The 20,832-nt window shown below is 39.2% G+C and overlaps 1 protein-coding gene across 1 annotated transcript in view; it reads right to left on the reverse strand.

The window, feature by feature from the left end:
• The window catches only part of baz1a (bromodomain adjacent to zinc finger domain, 1A), an 87,822-nt gene continuing 66,990 nt past the window's right edge, over positions 1-20,832 (reverse strand). The window contains exons 25-28 of the mRNA XM_072267523.1: positions 17,955-18,445; positions 10,943-11,097; positions 10,516-10,603; positions 1-1,040 (exon numbers count right to left, since the gene is read on the reverse strand). Coding sequence (XP_072123624.1) covers positions 844-1,040; positions 10,516-10,603; positions 10,943-11,097; positions 17,955-18,445 — 931 coding nt within the window. The 3' untranslated portion in view covers positions 1-843. The remainder of the gene's footprint in view (positions 1,041-10,515; positions 10,604-10,942; positions 11,098-17,954; positions 18,446-20,832) is intronic.

The following is a 20,832-nucleotide window of genomic DNA, read 5'->3' on the forward strand; positions in this document are numbered from 1 at the left end:
TCAACTCAAACTTTTATTTGTACAAAAAAATTACTTTGAAAGTAAATTGCATCATCAATACTACTGATGCCAGAAACATTACAGAAGAATCTAGTTCCTGGATTCCACATTTTATTGAGCATTTGAAAGGACATGCTTTAAAAAAAAAAACAGAATATGTTGCAGTATGAGAAAAAAAAATTCAATTTCCCCCTCTTTTCAATTACAAATTTCATAAATACAGATGAAATTCAAACCCCCACAAATTGTTTTCAACACTGAATAAATATCTAATCTTTCTTGGTAAGAATCATTCTCACCAGCATGAAACATATAGAGCACTGAAATGATATACAATTCTCACTCATGTGTAGTGTAGCATTCTTTTGTTGGTTTTAAGAGTCATTTTTAATTAAAATAAAAAAAATAACTGGAGATTGGTGACTAATTTTCCTTTAAATTAACAACATATTTCACAAAATAATAACACTGGAGAGCTCCTCAATTAGATTTATAAAAGTATAGCATTTACTCCATGTTTGGTGGAAGACACTACTATGCATGAATGTTACTTCAAAAAAGTACAAAAGTCTTTCAGTAAAACATTACTGTATCCAATATACACAAATTATGAAATCTCTACAAATTTATCATAGCACAATGCAGTTTCACACTACATCTTCCTGAGTGCTTAATAGAAAGAATTTTAGTCCAGTGCAGGTCGCATTTCAATGTTGTAAAACAAGTTATTGCAGTTCATAAGAAGGGCAAGGCAGCCTGTGGCATGATTCTCATTTTAATTTTGGAAAATGGAACATGACAAATTTTGCATGTTCCTAATTAAAATAACACCACTGAACAACCTTAAATTCTTGACCTTTTAGTAACTGGAGGTTGTGGTGGATGGTCCACATTGGCAGGTTTCATTGTCAATCCCAGTTTTTCTACTTGATTGTGAAAGAAAGCTTGAAGTTTTATCCCAGCTTTGGCTTCACTCGTGTTCCGAGGGTTGTATTCAAAGCAGTTTGTAAACATCAATTCCACATCATCAATAAAATCCGCTGAAAAGAAAAAAAAATTACAGTGAATCTTAACCCTTTTTAAGATATATGCATCAAAACAACGTTGAAAATACTCAGCAGGTCAAGCAACATCTATGGAAAGAGAATACTTTAGGTTGATGACCTTAAACTAAAAGTTAGAAATCAAACAAGCTACAGAGGAGGAGTGCTAGGAACAAACAGAATATTTATGATTCAGTAGAGGTTGAATGCAAGATGGCAATACTGACTGAGCAGTTAGTGAGGGCATTTTTTTTTTTACATTTCTAGAGGAGACATAAGACATAGCGAGGGAAGGACAAACATGTTGCAAGGAAATATAGTTGCAAGAAAAAGTTTATGAACCTGGTTTTCTGCATTAAATACTCAAATGTGGTCTGATCTTCGTTTAAGCCACAATAGACAAACACAATTTGCCTAAACTAGCACGCAAATGTACTTTTCATGTCTTTATTGAACACATTGTTTATCCATTCACAGCCCTGGCTGGAAAAGTATGTGAACCCTTGTATTTAATAACTGGTAGAACCTCTTTTAACAGCAATAACCTCCACCAAACTTCTCCTGTAGCTGCTGATCAGATTTGCAGAAAGGAGGAATTTTTGACCATTTCTCCACACAAACTGTTTCAGTTCATCAATATTTCTGTGATACCTTGCACGAACAGTCCTCTTCAGGTCTTGACACAGCATCTCAGTTGGGTTCAGGTCTGGAACCTGACTTGGGCCATTACAAAACACAAATTATCTCCTTTTAAACCATTCTGTTGTTGATTTACTCTTGTGTTTGGGATCATTGTCTTGTTGCATCATCCAATTTCTATTAAGCTTCAGGTGATGGATTGCTACCCTGACATTCTCCTCTGAAATGTCTTGATAAACAATTCTGAATTCATTGTTCCCCCAACGATTGCAAGCTGTCCAGGCCTGAGGCAGCCAAGCGACCCCAAACCACGATCACCTTCCGCCATCCTTCACAGTCGGGATGAGGTTTTGGTGTTGGTGTGCAGTGCTGTTTTTCCTCCAAACACAGCGGTATGCATTTCTACCAAAAGTTCAACTTTTGTCTCATCCATCCACAGAACATTGTCCCAGAAGCACTGTGGAACATCCAGGTGTTTTTTTTTTCAAACTTGAGATGTGCAGCAATGTTTTTTTTTTGGAGAGCAGTAGTTTCCTCTGTGGTGTCCTTCCAAGAACACCATTCTCGTTCAGTGCTTTTCTTATAGTGGACACGTACAGAGACTTTGGCAAGTTCTAGAGATTTCTGCAGGTCTTTTGCTGTTACCCTTGGGTTCTATTTCACCTCCTTCAGCATTGCACGTTGCGCCTTTGGTGTGATCTTTGCAGGATGCCCACTCTTATGGAGAGTAGCAACAGTACTAACAGTACTGCGTTTCCTCCATTTGTAGACAATTTCTCTTACTGTGGACTGATGAACAATAAGGTCTTTCGAAATGCTTTTGTAGCCTTTTCCGCTTGATGCATCTCTCCAATTCTTCTCCTAAGGTCCTCTGAAAGTTGTTTTGATTGAGTCATGGTGCAAGTAAACATACCTTTCTTGAGAAGAGCAGGCTTTGTCAGTAAAACTGACTTGTAAAACAAACAAAAAAAAAAAAATGCAGGGCATCTCTACAACCCATAGCTCTAATCTCATTTCATTGATTGGAACACCTGACTCCAAATAGCTTTAGGAGAAGGCATTACCCCAGAGATACACATTCTTTTTTTGAACGTAAACTGTGATTGTTTAAATGGTATACCCAGTACTGAGATGTCCAATTGTTTGTTATTAGATTAGGCAGATAGTGTTTGTCTATTATCGTGACTTAGATGAAGATCAGACCACATTTTATGAATAATTAATGCTGAAAACCAGGTAACTGCAAAGTATTCACAAACCTCTATTGCAACTGTATATGGTGGAAATACACATAAATACTGTGGAGTATGAAAAACTGAAAAATATTGGAAGTTCGATGCCTTCCATCAGAATTAGTCAGTTCTGATACAAGACCATAAGACAAAGGAGCAGAAGTTGGCCATTCGGCCCATTGAGTCTGCTCTGCCATTCTCCCATTTAGTCCCACTCTACCTTCTCACCGTAACCTTTGATGCCCTGGCTACTCAGGTTAACCTCCACTGTCGCCCATGGCAACAAATTCCACAGATTCACCACCCTCTGGCTAAAAAAAATTTCTTCGCATCTCTGTTCTGAATGGGCGCCCTTCAATCCTTAAGTCATGCCCTCTCATACTAGACTCCCCCACCATGGGAAGCAACTTTGTCACATCCACTCTGTCCATGCCTTTCAACATTCAAAATGTTTCTATGAGGTCCCCCACCTCATTCTTCGAAACTCCAAGGAGTACAGTCCAAGAGCGGTCAAACGTTCCTCATATGTTACCCTCTCATTCCTGGAATCATTCCAGTGAATCTTCTCTGTATCCTCTCCAACGTCAGCACATCCTTTCTTAAATAAGGAGCCCAAAACTGCACACAGTACTCCAAGTGAGGTCTCACCAGCGCCTTATAGAGCCTCAACATCACATCCCTGCTCCTATACTCTATTCCACTAGAAATGAATACCAACATTGCATTCACCTTCTCTACTACCGACTCAACCTGGAGGTTAACCTTAAGGGTATCCTGCACAAGGACTCCCAAGTCCCATTGCATCTCAGAACTTTGAATTCTCACCCCATTTAAATAATAGTCTGCCTGTTTATTTCTTCTACCAAAGTGCATAAGCATACACTTTCCAACATTATATTTCATTTGCCACTTCTTTGCCCATTCTTCCAAACTATCCAAGTCTCTCTGCAGACTCTGTTTCCTCAGCACGACCGGCCCCTCCACCTATCTTTGTATCATCAGCAAACTTAGCCACAAAGCCATCTATTCCATAATCCAAATCGTTGATGTACAAAGTAAAAAGAAGTGGGCCCGACACAGACCCCCTGTGGAACACCACTGGTAATGGGCAGCCAACCAGAATGGGATCCCTTTATTCCCACTCTCTGTTTCCTGCCAGTCAGCCAACGCTCTATCCACGTATGTAACTTTCCTGTAATTCCATGGGCTCTTATCTTGTTTAGCAGCCTCATGTGCGGCACCTTGTCAAAGGCCGCCTGAAAATCCAAATACACAACATCCACTGCATCTCTCTTGTCTAGCCTACTTGCAATTTCCTCAAAAAATTGCACTAGGTTTGTCAGGCAGGATTTTCCTTTAAGGAAACCATGCTGAGTTTTGCCTATCTTGTCACATGCCTCCAGGTACTCCGTAACTTCATCCTTGACAATCGACTCCAACAACTTCCCAACCACCAATGTCAAGCTAACAGGTCTATAATTTCCTTTTTGCTTCCTTGCCCCCTTCTTAAATAGCGGAGTGACATTTGCAATCTTCCAGTCCTCCGGAACCATGCCAGAATCTATCGACTTTTGAAAGATCATCGCTAATGCCTCCGCAATCTCCACAGCTACTTCCTTCAGAACACGAGGGTGCATTCCATCTGGTCTGGGAGATTTATCTACCCTTAGACTATTCAGCTTCCTGAGTACTTTCTCTGTCATAATTGTGACTATGCACACTTCTCTTCCCTGCCACCCTTGAGTGTCCGGTATACTGCTGATGTCTTCCTCAGTGAAGACGGATGCAAAATACTCGTTCAGTTTCTCCGTCATCTCCTTATCTCCCATTACAATTTCTCCAGCATCATTTTCTATCAGTCCTATATCTACTCTCACCTGTCTTTTACTCTTTATATACTTGAAAAAGCTTTTAGTATCCTCTTTGATATTATTTGCTAGCTTCTTTTCATAGTTGATCTTTTCCGTCCTAATGACCTTCTTAGTTTCCTTTTGTAAGCTTTTAAAAACTTCCCAATCCTCTGTCTTCCCACTAATTTTTGCTTCCTTGTTTGCCCTCTCCTTTGCTTTAACTTTGGCTTTGACTTCTCGTCAACCACGGTTGCATCCTTTTTCCATTTGAAAATTTCTTCTTTTTTGGAATATATCTGTGTTGCACCTTCTTCACTTCTCGCATAAACTCCAGCCACTGCTGCTCTGCCGTCCTTCCCGCTAGTGTCCCTTTCCAGTCAACTTTGGCCAGTTCCTCTCTCATGCCACTGTAATTTCCTTTATTCCACTGAAATACTGACACATCGGATTTCGGCTTCTCTTTCTCAAAATTCACAGTGAACTTAATCATTTTATGATCACTGCCTCCTAAGGGTTCCTTCATCTCAATCTCTCTAATCACTTCTGGTTCATTACACAATACCCAATCCAGTACAGCTGATCCCCTAGTAGGCTCAACAACAAGCTGTTCTAAAAAGCCATCTTTTAGACATTCTACAGATTCTCTCAAGATCCAGTGCCGATCTGATTTTCCCAATCCACTCGCATGTTAAAATCCCCCAAAATTATCATAACACTGCCCTTCTGACAAGCCTTTTCTATTTCCTGTTGTAATTTGTAGTCCACATCACTGCAGCTGTTTGGAGGCCTATAAATAACTGCCATCAGGGTCCTTTTACCCCTGCGATTTCTTAGCTCAACCCATAAAGATTCTGCACCTTCTGATCCTATGTCATCTCTTTCTAATGATTTTATATCATTTCTTACCAATAAAGCCACACCACCCCCTCTGCCTACCTGCCTATCCTTCCGATACACCGTGTATCCTTGGATGTTCAGCTCCCAGAGACATGCATCCTTTAGCCATGTCTCAGTGATGGCCACAATATCATACCTGCCAATCTGTAGCTGTATGACAAGGTCGTTCACCTTATTCCTTATGCTGCATGCATTTAAGTACAAACGTTTGTATAACACCTTAAGTCCAGTATTTGGTACTTTTTGCTTTGATCGCACTGCTACTCATCCCAGTGGCTGCAAATTTGCCCCATCACCTGCCTGTCCTTCCTGACATCTTTACTGCTCACTACCTTAGATTTATTTCTGTTTTCCCCTTCCTCTGCTCTATCATTCCAGTTCCCATCCCCCTGCCAAATTAGTTTAAACCCTCCCTAACAGCTCTATTAAAGCTTCCTGCCAGGATATTGGTCCCCTTCGGGTTCAGGTGTAACCTGTCCTTTTTGAACAGGTCATACTTCCCCCATAAAATGCAAAGTCTGACCATTTGAAATCCTTGAATTCTATGTTTGTTTAATATGGCTTAAACTAATATGGCAGGGGAATGGGACCAGTATGATAGAGCCTAGGATGAGCCAGTAGGTTTACAAGTAGATAATGGCTGTAACATGAATGTAAGGAAAGACAAGACAATGATTGGGTACAAATGCAGACAGAGCAAGGAGTTAAATTGTACCAGAGGCAAAATTCAAAAGGGCAAAGAATGCAGGGCTGAAGCTCCTATATTTAAATGCACGTAGCATTCAGAATATAGTGGACACTCGTACAGCAATTAGAGATTGGTCGGTATGACATTGTGGGCATCAATGAGTCATGGCTGAAAGAAGGCCATAGTTTGGAGATTAACATCAAAGGATATACTTTGTATTAAAAAGACAGGCAGGAAGGCATAGGCAGCGGTGTCTCACTGTTGGTAAGAGATGGAATTACATCTTTAGAAAGAGGTGATACAGGGTCAGAATGCTGAATCTTTGTGGGTGGAGCTCAGAAACCCCAAGGGTTTTTAAAAAAAAAAACAACACGTTATGGGAATCATAGATAGGCCTCCAAATAGTAGCCAAGGTGTGGGGCTGAGTTTGCAAAGGGAGCTGGAAAAGGCACGTAATAAGGGCAATGTCACAACTGTAATGGGGGACTTTAATATGCAAGAGGATAAGGAAAATCAGATCAGTGTGGGATCTCAAGAGAGGGAATTTGTTGAATGTCTTATATTTCGGTTTCCGTTAGTCTCATGAGACCATAGATTTACACATTGGGAAGCTTCCAGGGCACAGGCCTGGGCAAGGTTGTATGGAAGACCAGCAGTTGCCCATGCTGCAAGTCTCCCCTCTCCACGCCACCGATGTTGTCCAAGGGAAGGGCATTAGTACCCATACAGCTTGGCATTAGCGTCATCACAGAGCAATGTGTGGTTAAGTGCCTTGCTCAAAGACACACATGCTGCCTCAGCCAAGGCTCGAACTAGCAACCTTCGAATCACTAGACGAATGCCTTAACTACTTGGCCAGGCGCCAACACATGTTGAATGCCAATGAAATGCTTTTTAGAGCAGCTTGTGCTTGGTCCTACTCAGGGAAAGGCCATCTTCGATCAGGTATTGTGTAATAACCCAGATCCTATTAGGGAGCTTAACATAAAGGAACCTTTAGGAGGCAGTAGTCAAATGATTGAATTCATACTGCAATTTGAGAGGGAAAAGCACAAGTCATATATATCAAGAATCAGAATAGAAAAAAGGGAATTACAGTGGCATGAGAGGAGATTGCCCAGGTGGATTATAGGAGGATACTGCCTGGGGATGATGGCAGAGCAGAGATGGCTAACGTTTCTGGCCACAGGATAGGCTTGTGGAGGTAGAGGCTAAAATGAATGCAGGAAAATACAGAGGAGGAAAACCTGATGCAGTCTGCAAGAGAACTGTGACTTGGGAAAAGATTTGTTTTTCCAACAAGACAATGACCCCAAGCATAAAGCCAAAGCCACACAGTAAAGGCTTAAAAACAACAAAGTTCATGTATGGGAGTGGCTAAGTCAGAGTCGAGACCTGATCTAATTGAGAATTTTTGGCTGGACTTGAAAAGGGCTGTTCATTGACAACCTCCACGCAATCTGACAGAGCTTGAGCAGTTTTGTAAAGAAGAATGGGGAAAAGTTGCAGTGTCCAAATGTGCAAAGCTGATACAGACCTATTGACACAGACTCAAGGCTGTAATTGCTATCAAAGGTGCATCTACTACATACTGACTTGAAGGGGATGAATACTTATGCAATCAATTATTGTGTTTTATATTTGTAATTAATTTATATCACTTTGTAGAGATCTGTTTCCACTGACAAGAAGAGTATTTTTCTGTGTGATCAGTGTTAAAAAAAAGCCAAATTAAATCCACTGTGATTCAATGTTGTAAAATAATAGAACATGAAAAGATCCGGGGGGGGGGGGGGGAGGAGAGAGAATACTTTTTATAGGCACTGTTAAAGTGCTTTGACATGATAATATGCAAATTTAGGCATAACTTTGCTTTGCTTCAATGCCTATTATTTTCTGGAACTGTGCAGTCATACAGACAATATTGACAACCTGTCATTGATATAATTTTCTCAAAATAATGAGAACTTCTGGTCTTCATACATGCTGAGTTAGCAAGACAGATTCAAATTAATTTGGAAACTCCTCTGCATTCTTTAGTTTGATCAAAACGCAGTCACTGATGTTAACATGGAAACAATTTACAAGCAACAACATCCTAATAACAGAACAAAAATAACCTCTCTGTGCTTTCAAGTAGTGCTACGAATTTTTTTTTTTAAATACTACTTGAGAAAGGATACAGTGCTTCTGATAAAAAAAATCTCCCCCAAAAGTCGGCCACTTTAATAGGCCTACACTTCCTCTTAATTGCACAGGAGTGCTAACCTATATCATGTTAAACCTCTGCAGAACATTTATCTCTGAGGGGGAAAAGGCTGTCAATTGAACTGTAATAATCAAAATGCAGCAAATTTATAACTGTTGTTATTGATGTCTGCGTCTCCATAGGATGCAATTTGTAGTTTTCACATGCAGAATCAGTAACTTTTAATGTGAATTTCAATCTTCAGAATTTTAAATGAGAATTTCAGTAAAGTTGTCCCACCTGCAGGAAAAAGGTTTAACTGGGCTTCTGAAATGATTATTCATGTTAAAGTTACTCCTCAGAATCCTTTTGCTCTGAACATTTTGTTTCTACACTTTAAACTTTAATGCATCATTTCCTCAGGGCAATGAAAACAAAGATTTAAGAGTTTAAAAAAAAGGATTTCTTTAAAGCTTTTCAACTTAATGCAATTTAAATTTCATGAAATTGTTAAACCATTCTTATAAATTTGCACATTTTTCCTTCCTTATGTGAAGTTGTTTTAACCTGAACTGTTTGTGAACTAGCTTGATTTTATTATTTGTGGATATCACAGAAAGCCTGAACAACACACACAAAATGCTGGAGGAACTAAAAAGGCCAGGCAGCATCTATGGAAAAGAGTATAGTCGATGTTTTGGGCAGAGACCCTTCATCAGAACTGGAGTTTAAAAAAAAAAGATGGAGTCAGTGTCATAAGGTGGGGGGAGAGGAGGAAGAAACACAAGGTGATAGGTGAAGGATGAGCACTAGAGGGAGGCGATGGCCAGGTAAGGAGACTAGGTGAGAGAGAAAAGGGAATGTTGATTGGTATGAGGGGGGTGGGGGGGGGGGGGCGGAGGGGGCATTACCAGAAGTTTGAGAAATCTATGTTCATGCCATCAGGTTGGAGGCTACCCAGATGGAATACAAGTTGTTGCTCCTCCAACCTGAGTGTGGCCTCATTGCAACTGTAGAAGTGGCCATGGACTGACATGTTGAAATGGGAATGGGAAGTGGAGTTAAAATGGATGGCTACTGCATGTCGGAATGAGAATGAGTTACTCCAGCATTTTGTGTGTTGCTTGGATTTCCAGCATCTGCATCTTGTTTGTGACAGAAAGCCTGAAGATGACTTTAGGTTATGTCACACTAGAAAAATGGAAATCCACTATGGAAAGAGCTTTGATCTTTGCTGGTAACTTGCATGTAAATTTGTGAACCATGTCTTTCTGTTCCTGGAGACAAAAATAGTATGATGTCCACCAGCAATATTCTATTATTAATAAGTGAGGTGGCCAGCCATAATGATTTCATTTTTAGCATCAGAAGTCTGACTGCTGGCTCATTGGGACCCTAATTCCCTTTAAACTTACTGGTGCTTAACTTCCAAACTCACTTAAAACTTATCAGGACTACATTTCACTATGTAATCAGCTCTTTTCCAATACATAATAGATTGGCTGGAAAGTTACATTACTGTACAATATCTTAAAAGTGAAATAAAGTGTTTTGGGGAGTAAATTGAAATTGCATTGTAGTCTGAAAAATCTGTCAATCTGGCGTCATCCAAATCCTGAGTGTGTCAGATGAACTGAATTTCACTGTAAACTTAAATCTAATTTTCTGTTGTATTTCAGATTAAGTAAATTGTAGTCAGTGTCAGAAGTTAGTACTGCAATCAAGAAAGTCCCAAGGCTGGCTAGGTCACAAATGAAGGAGACAAGGTCTTTAGAATGATCCCACCTTTCCTCGTCAAGAGAAAATGGCTAAACCAAAGTCTGCAGCTCAAGTATTTCTTACAGCACAGATTTAGAGTGTTATTGCTGGATAGTTAATGAAAATTATGGTTATCCTAAAAGCAAACAAATCACAGGCATTTACTCGAAATACAGGACAATAAGAAAGCATGTAAACCCACAGCAAGCCTTAAACTTACATGCGAAGTTATATTCACATCTGTTTAGTTTCTCCCGTATGATATTTAAGGCAACTGGATTTTTAATAATGTCATAGTAGTCAGTAACCTGTAAAGAAAATAAAGGTACTGTTAGAGAAATTTTAGTTCTTGGCCATACGTATACATTCTGATTAAGACATTAAAACACATTGCAGCAAGTTTTCAATTCATACTGGAAGAATTGCTTAAAGTTTTTTTTTCCCCACTAAGTAATTACAATCCACTTTATACATTGGAACATTTCTACTGAAATGCCCAATTTCATTCAGCCTTTGACATACAAAATTTTAAATAAAATGTTATTCAGGAATGCATTTTTTTCATAAATTGAGGAACAGCTGGTCTAATCCTCATTTTCACAGACTATAACAAACTGGTGCATCAATAAATATGTATTTCTGTGTACCTGAGCTTTGTTTACCAATTTCAGGAATGGCCAACTGTCCTCATGCCGTACTAAATCCACTATCAGTTGTTCACAAAGAGAAAGCTCATGCATGCCAGAGTGCCGACTTGAACTCCTCCGGTTCCCTGTTACCTGTGGTACTTGTATTGTGGCATCTTTTTAAAGAAATTAAAATTGTAGCTTTAAATTCATGTGAACACAAGCTGAGCTTTCCATTTATTTGATAGCTCAGTAAATGTTAGACAAGGATTAATAAATTACGTTAGTATTTGATTATGCAGAGTATCCACAAAAGTATAATAATTTTATGAATCAGCTTTTTGAGTAGTTCAATAATTAGTGGTTTCATATTTACCTCACGAGTATCATGATACTTTAATATACCGAAATTTTAAGTATAACAAAAAATTGGACATTTGAGCAAATATTTTGAACATGGCACACAATGATCAATCACACTATGTGCAATAAATGTACAAGTTTCCAAGAGGCAAGCTAAGCCAATGGCATTCATCATCCTATTATGTACTTAGATAATTATCAGTTTACAGTAATAGACAAAGTAGACTACAATTTAGAGAAACAGTAAAAATCAGGTCATGGTAATGCTGATATATAACCAAGTTTACATGTAAAAACTGACACGCTTTTAGATAATGTTGCTGGTAGAAGAGTATAAAGACATAAAACAAAGGAAGAGAGCCAAGAGTAAATTCTAGTGGGACATGACTAGTAACAGCACGGGTAAAGGAAGAGCAGCTATTGGGGTTAATTCCCTGATTACAATTAGATAAATAAAAATCAAAGCAGGTTGTGTACACGTTCAGCTGGGAGGTTTTGGAGAAGGATGATTTGGTCAATTGTGTTTATGATGAGGTGGGATGCTCATTTCTGTAATAAACACAAAATGTCACGTGATTTGACAAACCAGGGGTACTATATCAGAGGTGGAAAATAAATCAGAGGGTTTTGAAAAAAAGTACAGCACAATAGGTTAAAATTGGAACAGCATTTAAACTTAAAAGAAAAAGTTCCAATTTGCAAAAATGTTGAGGAGAATGCAACAGAATACCACAGGTCTGAGACCTTGAAACGAAACAGCTGCCAGCAATAGAAATGGCTCAGTGGTCAAGACAAACTATATCAACACTTAAACATATTGGTCAGCTAGAAAGAAAAAAAAATGACTTCCTGAACATGGAACAAGCTGAATAATATGATGTAGAAGAGCTTCTTTACATGCAAGTTAAGCAACAAATTGGTTGGGCCAAGTTGCCTCTGTATGCTCTAACTAATGTGCAGGTATAAAATCTCAACATTAAAATGGAGGTAATGCAGTAATTTCCAAAGCCTTTCAAAAGAGAAACTCTTAATCTTTGCAGTAAAGAGTGAAGATATATATATATATATATATATATATATATATATATATATTATATAAAAAAGTGGCCTATTGCTATAAATGTTCTCTCCACATCTCAGCTATGGTGCACTTTAACAATTTAAATGCTGATCATCATTAACAGACTCCCCCTATTTCTCAGACCATTAGATAAGTGGACTTGATAACTTTTAGCTCACTCTTCAAAACTCAACTTAGAGTGTAACCTTATCCTTATGCCACGTTCACCCTCGTGTCATCTCTACTGCAGACTGCCAGATCAGCTCACCGCCTCTCACTCAGCAAAATCACCCTTGAACTTGATCAACCACAGAGACTTGTCAGTCTTCCAGATATCTGAATAAACTGATTAGAAGGCTTACCTTTCATATATATCTGCCTCATTTTTGCTTCCTTTTTGAATACCTCATTCATTTTACTTCACTGAACATCTTTCTTAATGCTTCCCTAATCCCCTTCGTTTCTCTCTTCACCCCATATATCCCCCCTTCTCCCCCAGATAAATTAAAATGACTCTCACAGACCACTGACTTCTATTGTCATTTTATCTTCCCTCCCTTATCCTGGTGTCGATCCTCCCTTTCCCAACCTGATGAGGAATTCATTCACTCAGACATTTGCTTTCACCTATGCGTCAAGGAACTCTTGATCATCTTATTTCAATTGTTATTCTCATTTCATGTACTCCTTTAATTATTTCTTTGTACACCTCTTTTTGTGTATGATATACAAAAGTGACCCCATTAACCCTACTGCCCATTTCAATAAAAAAGTTTTAATCCTGGGTTTTTCCATCAATTGCCTTATCCTTCAGAATTTTTACATCAGCTCAAAAGCATCTCCACTAGCTACTGCTGCTTTTACCCTTTCTAAACCCCATTCAAAATGGTTCTCCAAATCTAACATTTGTTTGATATTTTAATAGTTCAGTAACCAATGGGCTGCTGAACCTCCTAACTTCACTATTCCTACTTGCAATGAGGATTGCTGAACCAAACAGGTGACAACATTCAAATTTGACTGGCTTAATTGGCTCAATTTCTATTATCACCCTATTCAGAAGTCTGGTGGACTGCTGAAACAGGCAACCTGAGTTGTATCACAGTAAGGGATTACTAGAAGGTAAGATGATCTCAAAGCCCCCTTGATAAGCAATATTCTCACCAAATCGTGGGAATCCCTGAAGATTTTAAAGATTAGTTTTATGTGTCACATACATTGAAACATACAATGAAATGCATAGTGTTGCATTAACCGCCAACACATTGAGGATTGTGCTGGGAGCAGCCCAGAAAGCATGGCCACCAACTCTAACTGTACATCTTTGGAATGTGGTAGGAAACCAGAGCATCCGGGGGAACCACACATAGCCACGGGGAGAACATACAAACCCTTTGCAGACAGTGGAGGGAATCGAACTCCGATCACTAACATAAAGCAACTGTACTAATTGCTAGACTATTGTGCTACCCTGACTGACTGTGAAACACATGAGGATGACACTAACAGTTAGAGAAAATGCACACCACTTCCCATACCAGCTCATCAACATCTCCTACCACACTTGTGACCTATACATGTGAGCCTCCCTATTATGGCTGTTCACTGACCAAAAATGTAAATATGGGATAAAATTAAAAAATAAACAAATCTTCCCCCCTCCAATGTGTTCTTGACACACGTGCAGATGATGCAACTACATATTACAATAAACTGTGATAGGGACCTTTCAAAGAACACAACCCCCAACCCACAGTAATAATTTAGTTGCCTGTTTTTGTCTCAAGACACTTCAGAGCCAATAGAATTAGAGTAAAGCCAGTCACCTTTGACCTCAAGGAGCTCCTAAGAAAATGAGAACTGAATCTCAATCTCTGGAAGGGGTATGAATACCTAGAGAAGCCTTTTCATTATTATTTATCATCTATTATCAAAGTATGTATGTTACCACATACGACCTTGACAATAAATGCCTGTGATAAACAGGGGGGGGAAAGTAGAATTTTGCAAAAAAACAATACAAAGATTGACAAACAACCAATATGCAAAAGATGCCTAACTATGAGTTGTAAAGTGTCCTTAAAAGTGAGTCTGTAGGTTGTGGAATCAGTTCAAAGTAAACTTATTATCAAAGTACATACGTATATGTCACCATATAAACCAAGATTCTTGCAAGCATACTTAAGTCCTGTAACCATAATAAAATCAAAGACCACACCAACAGGACGGACAACCAATGTGCAAAAGATAACAAACTCTGCAAATACAAAGAAAAAGAGCTAATAGTAATAAATAAATAAGCAATAAATATTGAGAACATGAGATGAAAAGTCCTTGAAACTGAGTTCATAGGTTGTGAGAACAGTTCAGTGACGGGGCAAGTGACCTTGAGTGAAGTTATTCCCTCTGGTTCAAGAGCCTGATGGTTGAAGGGTAATAACTGTTCCTGAACCTGGTGGTGTGAGTCCTGAGACTGCAGTACCTTCTTCCTGATGACAGCAACAAGAAGAGAACATGTCCTGGGTGATGGGGATCCCTGATGAATGTTGCTTTCCTGCTACAGTGTTTCATATAGATGTGCTCAATGGCATGGAAGGCTTTACCTGTGATGAACTGTGCTGTATCCACTACTTTTTTGTAGGATTTTCTGTTCAAGGGCATTAGTGTTTCCATACAGAAGGAAATCTTGGAAATGAAAAGGCTTGATCGTTTACTGATGTTCCTTCACAAAGGGATGTCCCAGGCAGTGATGCAGCAAGTCCATATACTCTCCACCACACACCTATAGAAGTTTGTCAGCGTTTCAGATGTCATGCCTAATCTTTGCAAACTTCTCAGGAAATAGAGTTCAGAGTTGTGGTAAGTGAAGTTATCCACACCAGTTCAGGAGCCTGATAGTCGTTGGGTAACAACTGTACTTGAGCCTGGTAGCACGGGACCCAAGACTTCTGTACCTCTTACCTGAACGCAGTAGCGAGAAGAGAGCATGGACTGGATGGTCAGGGCCCTGGATGACGGGCACTGCTTTCTTGTGGTGGAGCTCCTTCTGTGGTACTCAGTGGTGGGGAGGGCTTTGCTGGTGATGGACTGGGCTGTACTCATCACTTTCTGTAGCCTTCTCATTCCTGGGCATTGTGGACTTGTTATGCACCCTCACAATACTCCATATGAGACTCTCCCAAATCTATCAATCACCCCTGTAATGTGCTACTTGCCCAAATCTCATCATGTCAATACTCATATATTCATGGTTTCTTTCTACAACCATGCTTTTCCTCCAAATTTATGACCACTCTTTCAATTCTCAAATTCTTTGAAATATTTCTCAGCTCCATATTGTATTTGTTTAATTAACCACACAACAATTACAGCATGGAAACAGGCCATCTCGGCCCTTCTAGTCCATGCCGAACTCTTACTCTCACCTAGTCCCACCGACCTGCACTCAGCCCATAACTCTCCATTCCTTTCCTGTCCATATAGCTATCCAATTTAACTTTAAATGATAACATTGAACCTGCCTCAACCACTTCTGCTGGAAGCTCGTTCCACACAGCTACCACTTTCTGAGTAAAGAAGTTCCCCCTCATGTTACCCCTAAACTTTTGCCCTTTAACTCTCAACTCATGTCCTCTTGTTTGAATCTCCACCACTCTCAATGGAAAAAGCCTGTCCACGTCAACTCTATCTATCCCCCTCATAATTTTAAATACCTCTATCAAGTCCCCCCTCAACCTTCTACGTTCCAAAGAATAAAGACCCAACTTCTTTTGGTCTGGTTTCCTTTTGATCATGATCGCAACATTTTGCTAACCAAGTAAACTAATGATTTAACTCTTTGCAACAGCTATTTTATTATACTTTTATTTCAGTGTCCTTATGCAGCAGTCAAAAATCTTTTAATGCACATACAAAATACCTGTTTATAGTCTCCAAGTGAATGGATGATTTAAAAAACTGCCAATAGGACAAGCAGCGAGATAAATAAGAATCAAATAAATACATTCAAACTGACTGAATTGGCAAAAGTTATTTAATAGCACCAGACAAATGATCACTGATGGAAGACAAGCCAGCAGTAAGACATGGCTGGTGAGACTCGACACATCAGAGAGCATCTATGGAAATGAATAAATCGTTGAAGTTTAAGGCCAAGGCCCTTCTTCAGGACTGGTAAGAAAGGGGGAAGATGTCAAAATAAAAATGGGGGGGGGGGGAGGATGGGTAAAAAAAAAGGTGATAGGGGATATGCAGTCCTCTTTCTCTCCCCACTTCTTTCATCTTCCCCTACCTGTCCAGTCTTGATGAAGGGTCTCAGCCTGAAACATCAACTGTTTATTTATTTCCATAAATGCTGCATGACCTGCCAAGTTCCTCCAGCATTTTGTGTGTATTGCTCTGGACTTCTAGCATCTGCAGAATCTCATGTTTATGATAACTAGAGAGATGCAAATACAGTATAAACTAACTCTAGGAATCCAGTATCAAAAACAGAGTACTGATTACTTTCATGTACTAGATACCACTTACGAAAAGACATGTTGGTTCTGGAGAAGGTGAAGAATGATACAGTAAACAGTAAAAAGAATTTTTTTTTTGCAGAAAAGGCAAATGTGGTAGAACCTCCTGACTCTTCTTGAAATCATGAACAAATGAGGTAATCTGGAGCACATTTGTGGAGTATTCTGCTTAAAAAATGAATTTTTTGACGTCCCTTTGTGAAGGGACAGCAATAACCAGTTAAGCCTTTTCATTTCTAAGATCTCCTTCTGTATGACGTCTCAGTCATATTAAGCTATTAAGTGCTGAAGAAATAGCGTGTTATAGATGCAATGGCAAAACTAATTAATGACTGTTCAACATTCTTATGCTATCATAGGTAGAAAGAAACCAGGCCAGAGTTTTTATAAAATCATTACATAATATTCTACCTGCCATCCCACAAAGATTTTATTTACTTAAAAAAAAAACTGACTGAGGAAATTATTGCTCAGGCCAAGGAAAATTTGAATCTACTAGGTAGCTCAGGTCAAAACAAAAAGAGTAACAGTGGGAATTTCAAAGATGCTAGACAAAAATACACTCCTAATTCCTGTTTGTTACTTGAGCAAATTCAAACAAAACATCATAATCCTGGCATCCACTGCCCAACAGTTGATTCTACATGTCCAGCCTAGCCCTCCTGCTCATTCTTAAATTTCTGCTAAGGAAGCCTATGGTATTGTCAACCAACTACTACTCAGAATGTCCTCCTCTCCGGCTGCATTAATACAGGAAATGTACTTCCTACATCTGTACCAAGTCATATTCCCCAATTTCTATAAATATTCTTCCCCAGTGCAACAAATTCAAAAATCTCTTCTTTTGGCAGCATTTGTAGCACTGTAGTGGTAGATTTACTATATCACCAAACTATATTTTCAAATTACATGGTTCAATATTCTGTAATACTTATTTTCTTCCCTAAAAGATCTCCATGGAGTGAGTTTTAACTTTGAAAGCATGGTTTTTTAGTGTTTTGCAAATACTTAACCAAACAGTGAAACATGACAAATGTTCAAGTTTAATATGACTGATCAGATTTTTAGCATAATGCAAAAAAAATCCTACCTTCAGATTTGCGCTTTCTGCCTCTTCTTCCTGTTTTAATCACTTGAGCTGGTTTCTGATGTATACGACGTGTATACTTCCTTTTTTTCCTTACAGGTTCATCCTTCAAGATGTCTAATTCAGAAATGTCAACACTGTGAGATCCTGAGGTGTTGCAGTCAGGGGTGCTGGTAATAAACTTCCGATACTTCCGTCGCCGACGGGGACGTACCAGTTCGCTGAAGAATTCATCTGTTTGGTCAGATTTAGCATAATGAAATGATCTGGACGTTGGTTTTATTTCAGAGTTTGGTGCAGATTTAGGCTTCCTTCCCAATCTTCTGCCACTATTCTTATCAAAAGATGTTGTTAACTTCGGAGTATTTGACTGGCTGCGAGGGGTATATTTCCTTTTACCTGCTCGATGAGTAACCTCTGCTTTAGGAGTGCTAGATTTACCCCTTTTGCCTTTAATCTGTAGTTTCAAAGGAGGTCTTCCTCTTCGTGGGCGACTAGTGAAGGAAACAGAACACATTGTTCAAAGCATTTGTGTAAGAGAAACAGTCATTTAAAGTATATTTGAAATGTTGGGGTGTGTATAAACACAAGCAGTTAGAATGTCTATATTTGTTTTAGATAATATTCAGCAATGAAATTCAGAAACATTACTTGTATAGTCCCAATATTAACTTCCAAGGCAAACATTCAGCCCATAACGGTAAGAAACTGCAGAGAGTTGTGGACACAGCTTAGCACATCTTATCATGAAAACCAGCCTACCCTCAGTGGACACTGCCCGTAGACCCACTGATGGGATCTATGATTATGATTGCTGCTTTACTGTTGAAGTATAAACAATCTCGTCTCTTTCCCATTGAACAGAAAATACAAAACCCTGAAAGCACATAATACCAAGCTCAGACACATCTTCTATTCCTTTGTTACGGTGCCTTAAGAAAGTATTCAGCCCCCAATTATTTTCACATTTTACTGTCTCATTTTCTAAATTTAAGATATATATTGAAGTAGGATTTTTTGAGCTGAGCTACAAACCATTGTGCATTATGCCAAATCAAAAGAAAAATTTTAAAACCTGTGAACAATTTAACAAAAAATTAAAAACCAATACTGTGAGGCTAAGAAAGTATTCATCCCCTATGCTAACTTCGCTCAGGAGTAATATACAACCATACCAACTCAGCCAATTTGTTGATGTAGAAAATTGGAGGATCACCTGTTTTCAATGAATTCATAATAAATACCTGTCTCTGTAAGGCCAACAGTATGATTGATTTTCAACAGACCAACCAAAATGAAGATAAAAGGCAATTCAGGGAAATGATAACAGAGAAGCACAATTCTGGGGAAAGGGACAAGACCATCTCAAAGGCACTGAACATACCTCAGAACTTAACTTAGTACAGCCCATCATGAAAGTGGAAAAAAAATACAAAACCAAAGCCACACAGCGTAGGTCAGGCCACCCATCTAAACTTAATTGACGGAGAAGAACGGCACTTGTAAGAGAGGCTATTGTGATGCCAATGGTAACTCTGAGTGAGCTGCAGAAGTTAGTGGCTGCAACTGGACATGAAGTTCATGGCTCCACAATCTCTAAAGCTTTGCACAAAAAGGGTATTTATGGAAGAGTGGTAAGGAAGAAATTCTGGCGCAAAAAAAACCTGTATCTATACCTGTCAATACTTTACAAAGCGCCACTTAAAAGGTGCTGAAAAGTTGAGGGAAAAGGTCTTGTGGTTGGATGAAACTAAAGTGGAACTTTTTAGCCTCAACACCAAGTGGTACATAAATACTGCACATCAGCCAGTTAACACCATCCCTACTGTAAAGTATGGTGGAGGTAACATTATGCTAGGCGAAAGCTTTTAAGCAGCAGGGACTGAAAATCTGATCAAGATTGATGGGAAGTTGAATGCTGCTAAATACAGAAAGACCCTGGATAAAAACCTGCTAGACTTTGCCAGAAAGCTTAAATTGGGGAGGAAGTTTGTCTCTCAGAGGAACAACGACCCAAAGTGCACAGCAAGAGCAACCATGGAGTAGCTTCAAATGAAGAAAATTGATGTCCTTGAGTGACCTAGTTGGAGTCCTGACCGTAATCTGACCGAACATCTTTGGTAAGACCTCAAGACTCCTTCCTGTCCACTACCGCTCTCCAACTAATCTGGCATAGTTTGAGCAATTTTGCAAGGAGGAATGGGCAAATCTTGCCCCATCACATTGTGCAATGCTAATAGCGACTTATCCAAAAGACTACTGGCTGTAGTAGCTGTGAGAGGTGGCTTAACTAAGTACTGAGCAAAGGGGGATGAATACTTTTGAACAGCTGACATTTTAGTTTTAGAATTGAGTTTTTCATGCTTTACAATTTTCCCTGTTTTTTTGGGCTCTGCTGAGGAAAAAAAGGAGCATGTGATTCACAAATAAAAATTCTCAGTTAAATTGATCAAAATTCCTGGTTGAAATACTCATTTATGTGAACAAAGGGTTGGGGGCTAAATACTTTTACAAGGCACTGTGTAAGACTACTGAATGCTTCCCTAATTGTTTGGTTCCTTAAGGTTGTCATAGCTGAGGCTGGGGGTGGGGTAAGAGAGAAGTTAAGTAGTGGGGATAAGCTCCTACTACCTATTAAGCTCCCACTGACATGCATCTCAAGTAGCTTCAGACAACTGAATCCAGCTTTTGGAAGCGCACTGGAACCTGTCTACTGACAGAAGGGGCAAAGGCGGGTTACTGGCACCTTAAAACCAATTGCTTCGATGAGATATGGCTCGTCACCCGTAGTTGGCAGCACATCTAGAAGGAAAACTCTGATCTCAAACCTCTATACTCACTCATGGAGAAGGCTTCAGGAGTAAACCCGGAGGAAAATTCT

This window comes from Mobula birostris, chromosome 1 (assembly GCF_030028105.1).
Source record: "Mobula birostris isolate sMobBir1 chromosome 1, sMobBir1.hap1, whole genome shotgun sequence".
Taxonomy (NCBI): domain Eukaryota; kingdom Metazoa; phylum Chordata; class Chondrichthyes; order Myliobatiformes; family Myliobatidae; genus Mobula; species Mobula birostris.